Consider the following 19,901-nt stretch of genomic DNA (forward strand, 5'->3'; position numbering starts at 1 on the left):
CAACTTTCTTTGAGTATCCTGGCGCTCTCAAACAACTACCTGAGTAACAAAGGAACAGATTAATTACAGTAAACAAAGCAGCACCCATTACTGTCGATTTGCAAGAATCTCACCTATTAGTGCTTGAGAGGAACAATAAAGAAATAAGAGGTAATCAGATGACCCACAACACTTACCAGTAAGATATCTGTCCAAAGGCATTACAGGTGCAACGTGAGGTGTGGCTTGTGTAATGAGGAGGTTGATAAGTTCAGGTTTAAAACTCTTCAGAGTGAGCAACGCTCTTGCAACAAGACCACCCATGGAATGACCTACTATTGCAACGCTGGTCGGTGCAAATTCTCCATCCTTAAGCAAAGAGCAATCAGACACATCAGAAACTTGTCTGACATTGAACTGTGGTTATTAGTTGGGGATTTTTTCCCCCCAAAATTAACTTATGGCCTTTCAAGGATAACATTAACTTGACAAGTTTACAAAACGAGTATAAATTCAGTTTCTATCGCAAAAAATGTGCTTAATTTCAGTTTCAGGCTCAAGAGGAAATACTATGTACCCTGTGTAAACTTAATAAACTTAAGCTTATTTTAATCTCTGAGACTCTTAGGAACAAAGTATACCAAAGAACTTTCCTGGTGAAAACTAGATTTGAGGCAATGCTATATTAATATTTTAATAAGCTAGAGAAAGTTTACATCTCTACTAGAAAAAAGTATACACCGTGTATGGAGGTATTTATTTAGAAACACAATACAGAACCAAACCAAAGCTCTGGGATTGTCACAAGCAATAAAAATCTGTTAAGGAGAAGCAAATCTCTGTTGCATTATTATCACTTTCAATTATCTACACACACTATAAAGTCTTCCTCCCTTATTCATCACTCTTCAGTTTTCCAGCAGAAAAGGCACCCAGAAATCCATTCCCAAATGCAAGTACATTACTCAGCATATGTCACCACTTACCCTGTACAACTTAAGAATTACTTTTATGCACTCATGCACAAACTTCGTCTGCCGTTGCAGACTACCACCATACAATGCAACCAACTCCTCATTAAAGTTGACACTGAAGAAATTAAAATGATACTTGAAGTCAACATCTTCAGCTTTTCTAAGTGCAATGGAGCCAAGAGAACGCACTAGAAAAAGAAACCACATGAATTAGAACAGTCTAATAGTCACTGCTTAGCACCATCTTTAGTAGATAAACACATAAATATATAATCTATTAAGAAAAAATGTTTTATTAAATCCGCTGTTCATCTCAAGCCCTTTACAAAAGACATCCAAAAGCAGACAATCTCCTTTGAGCTTACCCCTGCCTACAAGGATATTTTATGTCAAACACAAATTTACACAAGGATCAAAGATTGTGTTCCTCCACCCAAGGGCTGTTTTCTCATCTCATTTGTACCTTCTTACTGCCACCAGGACAAGAAGGCAAACTGAGCATTCTTGATTTCAACAGTAAAAGCATTCCCCCTGCTAGGAATTTAGGCTTTCCTAAAACTCCTTTGAAGACCATCAACTCTAAGACAACATTCCCAAATAACACCAAAATACGTATGGGGGGATTGCAAAACCAAACCCTATGTGACACTTTTCCATCTAAAACCTTGAGGGAGAAAATGTTCAGTTTAGAAGGTCTTGCTTCTGACCTGTTTCCCCTGTCTAACCCTGGCTGTTATTTAACACAGCCCTTCAAGAGCAGAATTGTCCCCAAGTTTCCATGGAGACATGGCAGGATGGGAACAGTACCAGTTGAAAATAAAAATGCATGGTAGGGAAAGAATAAAATAAAAGAGAAAAGTCCCAAACACAAGTATATAAAATAACTAATGATTGCCAGAAAGGTGTGCCCAAATCCAGCACACAGGAGCAAGATTCTCCTAAAGTATAACAGATTGAGGGAACTGCAGAACCTTCCTTCTCAGAAAAGTCTGCTACAGAAATTAAGGTATCAAACAAATTTCAGAGATGCTCTTGAAATGGCACAGTTATATTTATGAAGTACTTTGCACGTTCAAGCACCCCAACAGATATTATCACCATGATGAAAATTATAAATGTGATTTGTAGTCAATCTCTATCTATAGCTAAAATAAGCTATAAGTCCACCTTCAAAATGGTTTGAAAATACCTAAAAAGTGTTTAAAAGATCAAGTATCTTATCACAACCTTATATCTTGGAGGTCATGGTAAAAGCAACAAGAATATTGCACAAGAATATCACAAGGCAAGTGTGCGACAGATTGCTAGACAGAACCCAGGATCTCAATTCTCCCAATCTCAGGTTCATTCCCAAATCACCTTTTACTCAAAGTCTGAATTTTGTATATTTTACAAAGTTCATTTTAGTGCCCATGGAAGCTGATGAATTCACGTTTCAAAAGTGCCAGTAACACATCCAAACCTCCCAGAAGGCAGTCATAGTGAGGCGGGGTCAGCCTCTTCTCCAAAATATCAAGTGAAAGGACAAAAGGAAATGGCCTCGAGTTGCACCAGGGGAGGTTTAGACTTGATCTTAGGAAAAGTTCCTTCCCCTAGAGGGTGGTCAGGCATTGGAACAGGCTGCCCAGGGCAGTGGTGGTCTCACCATCCCTGGAGGCATTTAAAAGCTGTGTAGATGTGGCCCTTAGGGACATGGTTTAGTAATGGGCTTGGCAGTGCTGGGTTAGTGGTTGCACTTGATGATCTGAAAGGCCCTTTCTAACCTAAATGATTTTATGAAAATAAGTCCAGCAAAGGCAGCAGCAGCCCTTTCGTCTTCATTGCTCAGCAAACATGAATATATTTTAAACCAATATAAAATTGCAATAGCAACACCTTCTCTGCTTATCTAAGTATTGATATTTGTCTACAGTATAAAATTGTGCTATCTGACAATAAATTCTGAACAAAATAAGAATTTCCATAAATTCCATAATAGAACAAAAAATATTCTCAGCCACTGAGTAATTTTTTTTTAACAAGGTTTTGTAAAATGCACATATGACTTATTGCTAGTCTCTCTAACTCAAAGAATACATATTTAAATATTTACTAACCTTAAGCAACACACTATATCCACACTATGTAGTACTTCTACTCACTGAGTTTGTTTATTCTTCAGATGCTTCCTTTTGATTCCTAACATGCCTTGAAAGTACCATTCTATTTACTGCCTAGTGATGTACTGTCATGTTTTTAGAGACAGCATTAATTCACAGATTTGCAATACTTGATGCACAATTACAAAAGTCCATATGGCATCTCTCATAACCATTATGTCTGTAATCTTCTTTGGATGGTATTGTGCCTGGAAGTCTGTATGGGTTTTCTAAAAGTACAAGTTGGTAAAATATTTTATGTTGTTATAAGCTATGCGAGTATGTTCTCAAAAAAAGTAAAACTCTGTAAGGGTTCTCTGAAATTAGGTAATTTAGGTTCAGTGCAAATAGAAGGAAAAGTTATCACAGTAAGATATCAGGGTTCAGAGTATGGTGGTTTTCCCCACATGCATCCATCTGTTTTGCCAACACAGTGAGTGTTACTGTTTCAAAGCTCATTTTAGAGAACAAAAATTACAGTCTGACAAACCCAGCCTGGAAGGAATTGCAGATACCAGAGTAAACCCTGAAACACAAAACTCCGTGTTCATCAATTTGGTATTCACAATGGAAGGAAAAATAAAAATGCTTTAAAACTATTACTTCCTTTCATTTGGAGCCTAGAAGTGTAAGAGGGCATAACCTGGGAAACAAAAGCAGGCTGTATGTAAAGTGAGAAGATGATGTTGAGGAAAAAACACCACTACATACAGAAGTAGGAAATAATGAAGCTACAGGGCAAGCCACAAGATGCTCCTGATTTCTAAAGCATGTAATTCCTTCACATCACAGATGACAGAGGGTTCAGTCTCTTCTAATCAAATTCAGATCTTGTCTTATTTGGCATAAACTGCACAAAACATTGTTCAAATCAAAACCAACTGGATGTTTGCAAACAAAAGTACAGGAAGGGTATGGTGCTGCCATATTACAGCACTGTACTGCTTCTGGCTTTCAAAGGTTAAAGTCTTGCTCCAGAGAAATATTATAGCTTAAACATTTAACTGATTTCAAACAAAAATAATGTATTTTGACTGTCTGAAATTAAACATGGACCAACAAGGATACCTATATCATAATATGATCAATCATTATGACTCTGGCTGATAGTATTTCAAACAGAAAACTAAATAATGCATAAATGTGAGAGCCTTTTTTGTAACATAACTTCGCTAAACACTTACCTTGTTTGTAACTGCCAGCATTCCCAGGAAGAAAAAGAACTGGAATTCCTGTCAACAGGAGATTTTTGTTTTCTTCAGCATAGTTCCCTTCCCCATAGAGATAGAGCTCATATGCTGGGTATCGTCTGGTTGTTTTCTTGGGTAATTTTATTTTCTATTGCAAAAGTTAAAAAGAAAACAAATACTTTGTGTATAGTGTTACAAACAAGAAAATACAGTGGCTATAGAGCCATTTAAATGATCTGGCTTATATTTTATGTATGGTTTTAAGTTACAGTCTAAAGGATACCAAATGAAAACTTGGGGTTTGCTTTAAAAAAACCTAATTAAAGTATCAAGTATATTGTTCAAGTAGATATTACTGTGCAGAATGAGTGGCTGCAGTTACTCAAAACAGCAATTAACTTTAACTAGCTTTGAAACAAACTGCACGTTCATAAGGTAAACCCATTCATAAGGGGTGGAAAGGAAAAAAAAAGTCATTCCAAAGCCCAACCACTTTTCCCAGAACAGCAGAATCTGAGACCAGAAACTGGGGCTTGTGAGTGATCCTCATTATTCCTGCTCTGGAATCCTTTCCAACACAAGGTAACTGAGAACAAGGATGTGCTACTGCAACTGATAGGAAACTAAATGTGGAGAACAGGCTCATGTAGGTGACTGTGGGATGACACCTGTTATGTCAGGGTAAATTATGGATACTGTGTGAATTCTCTTAGGTGATTTTTGCAGAGATGTCATCTGCAATGGGAGTTTAAACAATAGTAGTAACCACCTCAATTTTGGTCATCAGAAAAAAAACAACCCACACTTCAGTGCTTTTCCTGTTTGTTTCATTTTCGGAGCTGGGTTTGTGGCCTAGTGACAAACCACCTGGTTTTATACAACTCAGGGTCCAATTTACTTATCAGCTGTCATCTTAAAAAGGGCCACATTTCTTGGATTAACACCAAGAAGAATAGAGCTAACCCCCTAACCTATCACTTAACTTATTCACAGGATTATGATTCCTGAAGAGAAAAGAACAAAATCTCTTTGAACCTGAGGGCTGGGTCAGGATTAATCTTAGACCATTAAGTCACGACTCTTAAGAGTCATGTGACACTGTTTTAAACCAAACACGTAGTAAACAACAAGACATTTAATTAACTCCTGCTTGGAGGAGGTTGGCTGGTTTATAACTCTGAATTTCTAAGATACAGATTTTTAAAATTTTGATAAATGCAAATACACTCGTTCCAACTTTTGATTAATTATATTACACCCATTGAGAGACAAATAAGACAACAAAAAATAAATGCATTAAGGTGTAATTTATAATTTAAGGAAAAACTTTTGCAGAATAAGGTCAAATCTGAACTCAGTTTTACATCAGAAATCCTTTCTAAAGTCTTTCTTAATTGTTTTCACGAAATAGAAACATCTCTATTTCAAATACTTTATTATTTCTCTCAGCTGCATCTACAACAAAGGTGATTTAGCTTTAATTTCCTGCCCACACACTCCTTCCCTTCCCCTTTTCTTCTGTCTCTCCTCAGCTAAAGACTGTTTTCCTTCTCCCTTAGCCTTCAAATTATTTGACATATTGGTTATTTGCAACCTTTTTTTAGGATGTCTGAGATGTCTATATTTAGAATTTATATTCTCTAGGTATTATTTATAATATTTTATTTATATTAATTAATGAAGTAGAAAGAGTGTGTTTCATTCTTTCACTGTGATCAAAAAAGGTTAAGCTTCATTCAGGGTTTATGTCTTCAGATCATCCTTTCAATGGCCTTTTTTCCTTTTCTTCATCATCTTGCCTTTCCAACTTCACTGACCTCATTGCCCCATTATCATTCCTTCATGCTGCTCCTTTTTCAAAGACTTTCAAAATGATGCAAAAAAAAACTTCATCAGTTTCCATTACTGAACTGAGAGTGCCATCGAGATATGCTTATATGACTTCCTGGCAGATCAAACCAACTGCTCTTCCACAATATCTTCCTGGTTCATTGTCTTTTCAAAAATTTTTACGTAACACAAAATTCACAAGCTGTCCTTCTCCGAGTCAATGTCAAAAGCAAAAACCCACACACCCCATGAGAACTGTACTACCAAAATACTGAAGGGGGGGTTTAGTAAATTACAGTGCTCAAATATTATAAACAAAATGGCAATGCATAACTCCAAAGGAAAAGAGACCTTCATGTTTCATGACAGTGGATTTAAATTCTGAATTCCCAAGACATGGTTTATGCAATAGGTAGTAGCCAGCTACAATAACTTTTTACAATGTCAATGTAGGCTTCATTTTTTCACCCTGGTTTCCAAAGAAATTAGGCTTATGTGAAAAAGTCCTCATTACTAACTTCTGAAGCTCTTACCAAGTATAGCTGAACAGGACAAGCACACATTAAATTCAAGTACTGCAATTCTACAACTCATACAAAAAAAGATCATTCAGTACAAAAAAGAAAATCTAACGTGATTCCATTCCTTAGCATTAGGCTGACTGTGAGCTAACCCACACTGACAGACACAAAAGAAATGAGACTTCTTCTTTAAGTGTTCAAGTAGCTCTTTGTTTTGTAATGTGATACCAATCCGGAAGCAAGGACAGGTACCTCCTACCTGAAACTCCTACCCTGTGATTTCCTACCAAAGCCAGCACTATAAAGACATGAAAAATCAAACACAACGGCTCCAACAGTAAAGAGGTGCTTGAAAAGTATAATGCCTTAGCAAACCCAAACCAGTTCACAATTTCTCCCCCAGCCCAAGGTACTGTTTTCTACACAGTGATTATTCAGGAAAGAGAAATTCCGGGAGACAAAACAGCCAGTGGTGACTCTGCATCACCTGCATGGAGCTCCTGCTTACCTTTAAGCCTTTCACTCCTTACCAGCACAACAGCTGCCTAAAGATGCTTTGTTTAAGCCCTGACATAATGAGTAAATACAAAAGACGTGGTGGCTGACAAGAATTTCAGACAACCGCCAATAACATGACACAGATTTTGCTAGTAACTTTCTGTTGGTTGGCTTCAGATTGAAGCTGAAGTAGGTTTTGGCTGCTAGGAGATCTGAAAACTCGTCGCGCAATATTTAAGTATTCATAACTGCTTAAACGAGTTTGTCCTACAGCACTGACAAAACAGCTCTTGTAGCTATACCAAGTTTCTCTTTTGTAGGCTAACATGACTATGCCGAGGTTAGCAAATGAAGGTTAACAGATCCAAAAGTTAACTTTCTGCTTCATTAACAACTTAGGTACTAAAGTTTTGCTTTTAGATCTTCTTTACTACGTAAGCCAGCTTGCAACTTACTTCAGATTGGAGTATTATTTAGAATACTTTGTACTTTTTCCAACATAGATCTTAGATAATATTAAATGAATGTTTAGAAGTCAACAAATTATGCTTTTAATAATGCTTTTTAAATGCTGCGGTAAGAACTATTATTAGAAAGAGAAACTGTTTTCTAAGCAACTGCATGCAGCATTATCAGCAAACCTACAAATAAATATTTAAATAAATATTTACATCCTCCCACTATTAAGTCAGAATACCATGTCTGGAAAACAGCAGCAGCTCCCTCTCTCAAACTGGTCCCAGGTTTTCAAACAGACTTCTCTCTGTTAGCAAAACAGAGAGATTTACAACTTCTCTCATACATTGCAGGACATGCCACCTCTGAAGTGCTCACAGAGAGGATTTTGCTCTACTGTTCACTACCTTGAGAAATACACTTATATTCAAACCTCCGTTTTGTGCTTTCTTGACACATTAATTGCTTCACACCACAAAGTGACGAAGAGGGCCAAGAAGTGCAAGGCTCGGCCTCCTGGGCACTGTCAGTGCTGTGAGTGCTGTCAGAGGAGCTGGCCCAGCCTCTTCCTTTGCCAGCGCTTGGATGAGCTCCTGACGGGTTTTACCGCGGCTACAGGTAACTACAGGCATTTGCAGGTTAGAATGCAGGAAGGTTTTGTACCAGTACGAAACCCCGCTGGTTACAGGTGGGCAGCTCTTCCCACCGGCATCTCCCGAGAGGCACCGCCACACGACGCGGGCACAGCAGCGCCTGCTGCCAGCACATGGACCCCTCACCATCCCCGCACTGCCCGCGCCCCATTCAGCGCTCGCCGCCCCGCAGGGGCCGCCTCGGCTCGTCAGCGAAGCGCCGAGCTGGGGCAGTTCTCCCTTCCCGCGGGGAGCGCGGCAGGGCTGTGCCTCAGGCTCCGGCTCCTCCCGGCTCCCGGCTCCGGCCGCGGCGGGGCGGATGGCGACGCCCCGGGCGCGGCGGGTCCCACCTGTTACACGCCGCCGCACTCACCAGGTACTCGGGGTACTCGTACATGTAGGTCATGCTGCACCGGTTCTCCTCGTAGAGGAACAGCACGTCCCGCACCCCCAGCAGCACCAGCGCCGCCAGCGCCCCGTAGAAGAGCGCTGCCAGCGCGGGCAGCCGGCGGCCAGCCCGCCCCATGGCGCCCCGCGGAGCGGAGCGCTGCTCTCCGCGGGCTGCCCGCGCACAGGCACGGCGGGGCGGGGCGGGCCGGGAGCGCCACCGCCCGGAGGCGGAGCGGGCGGGCGGGGTCCCCACAACCTGGCCAGCGCCGGGGGCGGCCGCCATGTTGGGGAGGTCGGGCGGGCGCTGGGCTGAGGGGCCCGCCCGCCATGTCGCGGCTCGCGGGGGAGGTGTGTCCGCCATGATGGGGAGGGCGGGTCAGCGCTGCGGCGGCGCCGCTTCGCCGCGTCCGGCCGGGCTGGGGCTGTGAGGGGTGTTCTGCCCTCGTCCCCCTCAGCTCACCTGGCCGAAAGTAAACCCGCAAAGCGCCGGGCAGGTGCTCCTACGGACCCTGCCCTGGTGAGAGTACGAAGCACCCCAGTTCAGTGATAAACGTCCATAAAGCCTCCGGCACTCACGACGTAAAAGGCGTGGTTGATGGTGGTTACTGGTGTTGGTTTTTTTTCCTTTTTTTTTTTTTTTTTTTTGGTGTGGGGGGGTGTTGTTTGCTTTAATTTAGGTACATTTAACACCTTCGTATCTATCTTTAACTAGCTTTAGGCACTCTGCTGCATTTTATTCCCTGTGGAACTGCTGCCCCAGCCCGCTGCAGGGCACACCCAGGACTGCTGATATTGCTCACCAGGAAAACACAATAATAAGGCACTTACTAACTGATCCCCCCCCAAAAAAAGTTATTGCTCCTGCCACCCAATCTACAGAGGAAGCAATACAAAAATCAGCTTCCTAAGGCATGGAGTATTTACATACAAGGGAAGTACAAAGTGCCTACGCACATAGTTGCATTTTCATCTTCACTGCTAAATACTTAAGCCTCCCTCTTCACCTTCCCCGTTAAAAGAAACAAAATTTACTCAGTTTTCCAACAGTATTTGTACCATTTTTATTTGTAAAAATAACCATCTGAATGCATTGCAAGAGTAGTTTACAGTTAGGGTTCTTTATTACATTAATACAGCATTCAGTAGTTGAAAAAGTTATTAAACTGTGCTTGAGAAGATTCAGGTTGAATTCCAAGTCATTCACCGAATTAACTTTTTTCCTCATTTTATATGTGACATTTACCCAAATCCTTAAACTTCAATTTACAAAAGCAAACAATACCGACAAAACCCCACTGAAACCATCAAACAATATTTTATATTGTTTATTACAAATGTTATGCAAAATATAACACTGGCACCAGATGCGTATCACCATGGTTTGTAAAGATATATTGCACATGCTAAAGCATAAAATATAAGACAAAACCTACAAAACATAAGATATTGGCTTTAATATGTAGATCACTGCATAAGAAACGCATAAAATTACATTTTATACACACACTCAGATTGTCACCAGTTTAAAACGCCCTTTCCTATAACACTGACCTAAGGTTTAATTTTTGTGTAATAAGAAAGCATTTTCAGCACTGCAAAAATTATACATTATTCCTATAGAAATTTAGCATATTAATTTTCATTTCAATGCAGGTAGAACATATGAAAAGAAGAAACACTTTATACATTCAAAGAAGGTCTGAAATGAAAATTTACTGGTAATATATTGCTTTTGTAACACTCAAATGAAAAAAAAAAAGACAAGTTTCACAAAACATTTCCATTATACACAAATATAAAAAGGCACTCTAATATTTCTTACATGACTAAGAATAAAAATCACAATTTTTTTTTTTAAATCATTCTCAAGATACATAACCAAGTTTCTCAACAGTACAATGGATAAACAATTCATTTCATGTGTTTGTTCTAATTCAATAACCTGGCAGTTGTTTACTGCATAAAAGTACCAAACACATTATGGTGCCCTTTTAATAGCGATGAACAGAAATCCCCTGAGCTATTTCACAGCAATTTCAGGCAGTCCGGAGGTTGTAACTCAGTATTTATGAGAGAGACTTGGGACCCCATCCTGCTATGGATTTCACCTGCAGCTGTGGTTAAAATACAGGATGAAACGATCCTGCTAATACACCTGGGCAGGCAGCTGCCCCTCCCCAAATACCCTTTGCTTGGTGCAGACAAAAAAGTTGTCCATGTACTGTAAATTGCAGGATCCAGGGTTAAGTGCAACAATTATGTATGATTACTCTTGTAAAAAAAGTCCACAGAAAGGCAAGGAGACTATTTACAAGAGTAAAATTACTCCCATGCTTAAATACCTGCCCTAAATTACACATATGTTTCTACATGTGATAAATTACAGATTAATGTACTAGCATACATAAAAAAAAAAGGGATTCCGGTGACTCACGTGAGACATGGGACAGGCCAGCACTGAGAACTTCCAAGTGTCTCGCCCGTGGCAGATTTCCTCCTCAATACAGCACACTCAAAACACATTTGCAATACCCTCAAGGGGCGAACACAGCGTATGTTCCAATGATTTTTGGAATAGTGCATACTGACAGCACTGTTAGTTTATAGAAGAGTTTAATGGGTAAAGGTTAGGTTTGGTTCCTAGAAGGATCAGCATAATTCACCTCTGCTACTGGGATGCTGTGTCCATCACTAAGAGGCAGGAGCTGTTGCACTACACGATTACCAGAGTTATGAGGTATTGCAAAGAGAAGTAATTTCCCTAACTCTGTCTGGTAGCAAGTAAAAATACTGAAACTTTTTAAATTGATACTTAAAATAATGTAAGAACTCTTTGTAAAGAGTGCTGGTTTCCTCCTAATGAAGTAATTTAATGCATGATGGGGTAATTTTCTATATTTCAGGGTAAGACATGGCTAATCTTGCCAAGGAGCCTCCCTACATTTCTGCTTAAAATAAGAATCCTGCTGTTAGACAAGTGGCAACTATTTCCCATTTGTTTGTTTTCAATGCCATCATTTCACATAAAGAATCCAAAATCTGGGACTCCTATTTATTTTGGAACAAGCACCACTGAAAACTTTAATGATTGATCTCTCCTCTTATTTTCAGTGCTTAAAGTAAGGTGGTTATTGCTATTCTGCAACTTTAAAAAGGAAAACTGTTGAGAAAAATCAATCATTAAAATGTTATTTTGTGCTATTTCTGAGGAGAAAACCAGAGTTTCAGGTGATCTGTCATTCTACTGCAGAAACTATAGAGTTGAGAGGAAAGAGACACTACCCTTGTCATTTTTTTTGTTGAAAACTTTGGAAAATTGTTAACGTTCAAGGAAAAATATTTAATTTTCACAAGGCAAAATAAAATTAATATATAAATTTTCATTCCTAATTAAGGAACTGAAATCTGCCAATAGATTTTTAACAATGAAGCGGAACACGGCTAAAAATATCGCAACCAAAATAAAAGCCCTTCCTTTCCATTTCCACTGCCAAAAGCAAGCACCAAGGAAGCTCACCTCACTTTCCCAGCACAGACTGGGCCTGCAGACAACCTGAGCGTGAATCACAGGAATGTTAACACCTCGGCTCCATGCTGTGCTACCTTTTCCCCTCTACTGCAGCTCTACAGTGTCTTCTCACCTCTCTGGCAAGGGGCTGGATCCCTTTCTTACGCTCTTTAAACAGGGGAAGGTGTTTTGCTTTCTGCTTTTTACCAGCAAAGCCTGTGGACCCAACCTTTGCATTCCACACAAGAAGATGGGCACTCTCCCAAAGTGCATCCACTCTGACTTTTGCTACTCAGGCCGTCACTCTTGCCTAGATTCACATTTTGTTTCACACCATGCCAAACAGTATGCATAAATGCTAACTAGGAGAACAAGCCATAGTTATTTTTCCTGGGCATTTGTTTCATTTCAAATAAATAGAAAAACATTTACATTAAAAGCATATGAACATATTTTTTAGTCTGGAAAAAAAAAAAACCCACCTGTGGTCAACACATCAGTTAAAAATGTCAACTTGAAACCTGCGTCATAAAATGTAAAATTCACTCAAGACTACTAATTACCTCAAAAGTTTATATTTTTATGGTTTAGGAAAAAATACTTCATTATGTCACTCACATTTGAAGAAAAAAATAAAAGTAGCAAAGTCTTCAATTTAATTACTGAAGCATTTTGGTCCTCTTGGTACAGCTGGTTAGTTCAGGATAACTTTTTGTTTGGGTTTTTTTGTTTTTGTTTACAAAGTCTCATTCTTCCTTTTGTACATCTGTTGCAGAGGAGGGTTGTGGTCCATTTGACCTAGAAACTTTGGCAAAAGGAGTAAACATATTCACAAAGTTGACATTGCTTTAAAAGCTGGTGACAATAGGCTTTTTAGCATGTTATCTCTGATCCCCTGCACAGTACACTGCTATGTTTTCTGGTGTTTGGTATTTCAACTTTTGGTGTTACGCTTTCATTGCTTTACCTTTGCTCTGTTAATCCAAACATGGCAAAAGTATTTTAAAAGTTGATGCTGTTTACAGTAAAAATAAGTTATTTAACCATAGAAAAGGAACAAAAAATCCATTTAAGTTGGCAAGTCATTATAAACTTTTACATACACATTTGTCTACACTTGATTTCTCCCCCCTCCCCCTTTTTTTTTCTGATACTGGAATCATGATTAATGGCTCAGGTGACAGAAACATCTAATGACCCTAATTCTGTAGTGCAAATAAACCATACACGTTTGTGCTGAATTGAAAAAAAAATTAAGGGCCAAGTGACTTTCATTTTACACAAGTTGTGTCCATGGGAAAATATGGTGAGATGAATAGAATTTGGCCTTAAGAGTTAACAACTACATTTTTTTAATTGTGTGCTGCAACTAAGAACTGTAAAAAGTGCCTTCTGTATGTTTAAGTGCTTAATACAGGCAGAATGTAAAAGGTTTCATTTCCTGTAGAAAAGTAATACAGGCAGTTTTAAGATTACAAGTTTACCTTTGGTTTGTATAAAAAAAATTATCTAATTAACAGAGCCCCTGGAAGCAGGAAACAGACAAACGTAGGAAGGGGGTGATGCTCTAATCTTTGAAGGCTACTCTGGAAATATGTTTGTGTACTAAAGGTACAGCTAAAACATGAAAGAATTCTTCACAAACAGTTCCCTGTTTATTTGTGCTGTCAAAAAGAAAAAAAGGCATTTTCTCTTTTTCTACTTAAAATAAGAGGTAGAGACTTTCCACAGGGGCACTTTGGGCCTAAAGAAAACATCAGGAAACTGAAAAGCTGCAGAACACTAATGGGAATATGTTCCAGTAAATCCCTCTAATTTTGTTATTTGAAGGCTTGATTCTCATCAACACTACAAATCTTTCAATACCTACTTGTCAAGAATAATAGTTAAGAATACAGTTGTGAGATTTAAGCTTTTTAAAAAGACAAAAAATAAAGCTGAAATTAAATAATAACGAAAAGAAGTTTTTGAATACCAATGAGTCAAAACGTTTCAGAATCCGAATCATTTTCATTGTACCCATCCTCTGTTCCTACGTTATTACTCAAGGGCTTATTGAAAGAGTTAATGCTACCCATACTGGAGCCATCGCAGAGATGTGTCCTGCCCAAATTGTCTTTTTTAAAACAAGCGAAGTTGAAAGCCGTCACTGAACTGGAAGGAGAAAAAGGCATCATGGTAGCCAAAATGAGTGCCAGGCAGTCAGCCACGTCTTTGTTAGGAGCACAAGCCAGGGCTGGCGTATGACCTGGGCACAAACGCAGACAAGGCAATGGTTAGTACTGAGCTACCGGGGGCAGCACCGAGCATTCCTCAGATACATCTCTAGGGACATCGGAGCGGGAGATGTACGGCCGGTTACAGTCATGCCAGGCAACAGGGGTGTTACTCATTTCACATTAGACATGCTGGGAACATACACACTCTGGGGGGGCATTTAAATCACCGGGACCACAACAAGCACTGTTTTTTTAAAACCAGGCAAACAGACTTCACGATTTGAATAAAAGCACTTGCTAAACACAATTCTACAGCACGGACAGTATGGTGAATACAGAACACGGGGGGTTACAGCAACAGGGACAGAAACTGGCTTCAGTTTCTGTGCGTATGAATGAGTCTCATTCTGAGAACAACGACTTCCATTAGAACATAAAAGACATTGGTTTAAAAATATTTTGATTTAATAAGCAAATGATTTTAAAAGACTGATCAGCTGAGTATCTACTCAACTCGGAGAGTAGTTTATTTAGGAATTAAGTTATAAAAGAATTAGACCAGCGCACAGGGTACATGGATAGCAGGTATGACTACATGGATGCTTAGTTACCCAAATTTACATTGTGTTAGAAGAATTAATTGCTGTATTCAGCAAGCATGGCATTTAAAATACATGACACTTTAAATACAAAGCTAATATTATTTCAGTGTCAGTAAATTGAAGGACTGGGGAGCTATTAGAAGCTTGTCTTCACTGCAGTTTAACTTGGCTCCTGTCCAAGGGCTGCCCCTAAAGCAGTTCTTCACGTACCCGAAACCTTGGAAGCCACTGTGCTCGTTACACTTGCTGTCTGTACATTTTACAGGCTACTGTGCAGTACTCCAGCACTTTCCAACAAATCCTCCTTTATGGTCAGAGCTGACAAATTCTTTGGCAGCTGGCTAAATCTTAAGTGCTGCAGCACGAGTAATCTGAGGCAGTGACCATTACTGGTACCTGCTGCTTCAAGTAATCCAAGAGCACCTGAAGCATACATGAATTTGGTGGGAAAACAAGAGTACAGTTCTGTGCACAGTTAAGCACTGACTGCAGTCAATGTATTTCTTCTTCCACTGAGTTCCAAGCATTAATATTCTTCAGAGCTGTACTTACACAAAGATTGTACTTAAATGTTTCTGTTTTAAACTGCGTAAAATGGCTCTGTTTTAAACTTGTTCCTAGAAACAACTACAATTAGAAAAACTAAATGTGTATAAAATTTGAACTTCATTTTCATTTCTTACCTACATACAAATTAGCTGGATCTGTATGTACACTTTTAAGGATAAAAACTGTTATTAGAACCTAGCCTGGTTGCTTTTTCTGTTCCCTATCTCCACAATGAGGTTAGGGTCAGATGACTTCAGTGGAACTCATTCATGCAAGTATAGCTAGATGGCATTTAGTTTATAGTAAATACTCACCACTCAGTTCTTTTCATCCATAGATTTCAAATGTCTTGCAATGATAGGTGAGTATTATTATTGTTACTTTACAGATATGGAAAGATGGAGGTACCAAATTGTTACATTAATGACATTAAGTTAGTATTGTAAGAAAGACCAACTTATTTCAGGAGGATATTTTTTTAAATTATAATTTTAGACTCACATCTCTCTATAGGCTTTATAATGTTTAGGGAAGGACTTCACTGAAGTCTGAAACAAAATTATTAAATTCATTAACTAATCATGTATTTTATGAGCTACAGTAATTTAATTGCATCTTGGATTAGGTCAGATAAATGGCAAGCACAAGGTTTGATCTCAGAATGAACTGGGACACACTCAAACATATGTTGATGGTTTTCTTCCTACCCATTAAAACATGCGCTGATTGAATGCATAATCCTTAATTCTTCTGCAAGGCGTCAGAATTATCCGGTGCCACTTGCATGTTTAGGAAATTCAAGTTACCACTGCACTCAAGCATTAAAAAAGACTAGCTGTTGACAGTACATGCAAAATGAACAGTAAAAGGGACCACTGTGATGTTTAGAATACATTTTTATATTAAAGAAAAATAAATAGTATCTTTTTTATGTTTTTAAATAGGTACTCACACAACTCATTGTCTGTTCTTGGAAGGATAAAAGCATCAGTGAAGTCTATCATCACCTTTTAAGTCTATTGCTTCGGTCTGTTGTAAAATTACCTGGTGGGTCCTACTGAAGACTGTCAAAGTATATTATTTACTTACCATTTTCATCTACTGCTAGGACACATGCCCCTTTGGCCAGCAATTCTTCAACCACCATCTTTAAGCCGTTTCGTGCAGCAATATGGAGAGGTCTACAAAAACATAACAACTAAATTCAAGTTCAATTTAAAACAGATTTTCTAAACAAAGTTAGGTAATGCTTAAAGTATACCCAGCATCTGAAAGAGAATGTTTTCCTTCCTGGGATCATTAGAATTATATTGTAGACGCTAAATTATATTGCAGCCTTTGAAATAATCATCTTATACCATATCTATAAAACATATGTGCAACCACACAAAGATGGCTAAAATCTAAAGCCTTTCTTTTAAAAGTTCATATTTTTGCACTGTTTGCAGCACACAATTGACATTTAAAAGGAAAATGAATCTAAGGCTGAAGAAATACCTGTGTTCCATCCCTAATTCTGGCTACTACAGACTGTTCAGAATCATTGTATTGCCTTTTTATCCTTGAATATTCGATTGTTAATCTCTGTTATTGCAGAGCAGCTGGAAATTAAAAGTAACCACTGTTTTTCTCCTTTCCTGGCCCAACACCCAGTGCTCCTGTTTGGGGACATTAACGGGACAGGAAAAACATTTTCATATTGGAAGAGGGTAAAATGGGCTAAGACAGAATGAATTCTTCTGCAAGCACGAGATCATCTGCCACCTGAACTCCAGGTTGAATCTCCTGCAGTGGGATTCCCCCGTGCAGGTCAAACAGCTGCAGCTGATAATGTGTGCTATGGACAGGAGTTACACGTACAGTATCACCTAAAAAACTCTCTGGAAATTAAATGTACCACCTTAAGTCTAAATAAATTATTTCAATTTAAGGTGAAGCTCAAAAAGCTAGAAAATGTCAGATGTATAGTTACGCATTCACGTGATTAACAGACATTTTGATATAGTCGTCAAATAAATGACTTCATATAATTTTTTCCACCAGATCATGTATAGAATTGACATCAATAGAATCAAAATTAAAAGACAAAATGCAATACAATTCTGGTCTTTTTTAAGGGAATGCATTCAAAAAGATTAGAAATTAACTTTACTGTTCTATGAAAAAATCTGAGACATGAATTTGAAATGCTAAATTGGAATCTTGTCGTAAATCAACTGAACTTGAGAGGATTAGGCTATACTTACGTCTGCAATGCATTATTTTTTGCATTAATAAGGCTCTGTTCTTGTATCTTGTCAAGTATTAACAAGGCACATTTTTCATGACCCTGTAATCAGGGAAAAAAACCCAATATAGCGTTAATTCACTGAGGATTTTGAAATTGAGGCAAAAGAAATGTTACATAATAAAATGTTACATAATAAAAGTGAAATTTAATAACTCAATTTGAAATACAAAACATGCTGCTCAGTAAGATTGTGCAGAAGGTGAACTATAGGAGCCTTAAAATACTATTTTTGAACCGCCATGGCTGGGATGTTTTAGCACATTCAGAAAATTACACATTCACCTGTCTTCCAACACTTCATTCATTAAATATGAATTCATTTCCTCAGCTTTCAGAGAGTACTGCTGTTTTTCTTGAGAGAGCATTCAGTGGCTAATTTATCAGAACTATCTAGTGACATAGAATGGTTTCATCTCAGAAAGCAGTAATGCGCTGAGTCTTTAAATGCCTTTCTGTATTATTAATAAGCTACTACAAAACCCTGTCAGTGTGATAGAGCTCTAACAATGAATCTTTGGGAATAACACTGATCCAGGCCTTATTTCTGATCTTGTTTCAGCACAGCAAGTTGCAGATGCTGAGCCTACAGTCCTGGCAGGTGGAACCTTGGCCTGAAGGACCTTGAGAATTCAGCAAAGGCTCATGTGTCTCCAGAAGCTGGAATAATACAATCAAACTGGAATCCAATCTGTGGGTAGGAGCAAAAGAAAAGGCCCAGGAGAGGGAATCCTGTGGGCATTTTTTCTTGCAGAAACAGCAGTAGCAACTGGAATTAAGAGAAAGAGGGGGTAGGAAAAGACACCACCACCAGTCTAATCAATGCCTCTGGTTTTACTGCTACTCCGTCAAGGGAAAATTTTGGGTTCCTTCCACAGAAATTGGAGAATAAGAAAAAATACTTCTATTTTTATTTTGCTACCAAACCTGTTAAGCTATTTTACACTGAGATTATCTGGTAAAATCTTACAGGGTTTCCTTTACTTCTCTTAGTGTCACTTGCTTATGTTTCAGTTGCTGTAAGAGGTATCCCTGTTTCTCCCAAACTTCGAAACAGGCTTGAGAGAAAGCTTGGAACAAGTTCCCTTTCTCATGACAAGTTTGGCCACCACATTTCCATTGCAGAAAAAAACTTGGGAGCATAAACACACATATACATTCACACAGATTGTGATGAGCAAAAAGCATTGAGAGGTCTTCAACTTACTTTACTGCTAGCCAAGTGCAAAGATGTATTTGACTCCTTATCTTTTAATGTCAGGTCAGCCTTGGCAATGTTCACCAAAAAGTCTAAGGTATGGAGTAGAAATCAATGAACAAACCCAATGGGCAGATGAACATGTCAAAACAGAAGAAAAAACATTACTATTTCAATATATGTGTGCATACATGCTAATCAATTAAGCTTTATAACATGGAGTGAAATTAGTGAATAAGAACAGACTGATCTTGTGCAGTTACTCAGCAAGCAAAGTCAGAGCTAACAGCTTATTCACTGTGCCCCAAACTGTCAAACGTATATTAATTTTAATTTATTTATGAACTTCCCTATTTGCAGATCAGCAAGTTTTGCCTGAATCACCTTCTGCTGAGAACAACTGTGAATCCTGCTCTGAGAGGACTAAGTGGATATAAAGAATTTGGGGTGCAGCCTGTGCTGTTGAAGCTAGAGAAAAGGGAATACTCCAAAGACAATAGGTCCCAAATCTGTATGCCTATAGCACATAGTCTAGCCCGGGAAAAGCAGCTGCTGATAGCTGCCATTTCAAAAACAGGGCTTCCTATAATAGAGGACAGAAAAAGTTTACACAATCCTTTTCACACATGCAGCTTTACTGCTCTATAAAATCAAGGAAGCAAACAGGAGAATAGAATTCCTACTCCCCTTGTGCTCTTTACAGTGTGATCTTGGGAGGAAATAAGACTCAAATTTGTTATTGCAAATGTTCACCAAGGCCGCTGAGAAGAAAAAGTACTTTTTTTAGAGGTGTAAAGGTAGCTTCATACAGAAGCATATTAATTTATTTTCCTCTCTTAGTTTTCACAGGATAAAAAGGATGACTCATTTGGGATAGTAACTGCAGTAGCACTCTCCCTTCAGGACTGTGAGAGGCAGGGATGTCCTTAC

At 38.7% G+C, this 19,901-nt stretch overlaps 2 protein-coding genes and 1 long non-coding RNA gene across 20 annotated transcripts in view; 1 reads left to right on the top strand and 2 right to left on the bottom strand.

The window, feature by feature from the left end:
- Positions 1–8,754, bottom strand: part of PGAP1 (post-GPI attachment to proteins 1) — a 30,573-nt gene extending 21,819 nt beyond the window's left edge. For both annotated transcript variants that reach the window (XM_027637425.1, XM_027637427.1), the window contains exons 1-4: positions 8,592–8,754; positions 4,276–4,429; positions 966–1,141; positions 177–348 (exon numbers count right to left, since the gene is read on the bottom strand). In XM_027637425.1, coding sequence (XP_027493226.1) covers positions 177–348; positions 966–1,141; positions 4,276–4,429; positions 8,592–8,744 — 655 coding nt within the window. In that variant the 5' untranslated portion in view covers positions 8,745–8,754. The remainder of the gene's footprint in view (positions 1–176; positions 349–965; positions 1,142–4,275; positions 4,430–8,591) is intronic.
- Positions 8,092–19,891, top strand: LOC113944375. 2 transcript variants are annotated; one of them, XR_003526661.1, is made up of 3 exons: positions 8,092–8,204; positions 18,336–18,470; positions 19,675–19,891. It is a non-coding gene; the product is annotated as an uncharacterized LOC113944375 (long non-coding RNA). The 2 variants fall into 2 exon arrangements; XR_003526662.1 differs by lacking the exon at positions 8,092–8,204 and adding an exon at positions 8,511–8,594.
- The window catches only part of ANKRD44 (ankyrin repeat domain 44), a 135,731-nt gene continuing 125,474 nt past the window's right edge, over positions 9,645–19,901 (bottom strand). For 11 of the 16 annotated variants that reach the window (XM_027637419.1, XM_027637416.1, XM_027637415.1 and 8 more), the window contains 4 exons: positions 18,981–19,063; positions 17,733–17,815; positions 16,576–16,667; positions 9,645–14,364 (listed from right to left, as the gene is read on the bottom strand). In XM_027637419.1, the coding sequence (XP_027493220.1) occupies positions 14,099–14,364; positions 16,576–16,667; positions 17,733–17,815; positions 18,981–19,063 (524 nt within the window). In that variant the 3' untranslated portion in view covers positions 9,645–14,098. Of the gene's footprint in view, positions 16,266–16,575; positions 16,668–17,732; positions 17,816–18,980; positions 19,064–19,901 lie in introns of all 16 variants that reach the window. The other 5 variants (XM_027637424.1, XM_027637423.1, XM_027637420.1 and 2 more) reach the window with 3 other exon arrangements.

The sequence above is a fragment of the Corapipo altera genome, unplaced genomic scaffold, assembly GCF_003945725.1.
Source record: "Corapipo altera isolate COAL_440 unplaced genomic scaffold, ASM394572v1 45, whole genome shotgun sequence".
NCBI lineage: Eukaryota > Metazoa > Chordata > Aves > Passeriformes > Pipridae > Corapipo > Corapipo altera.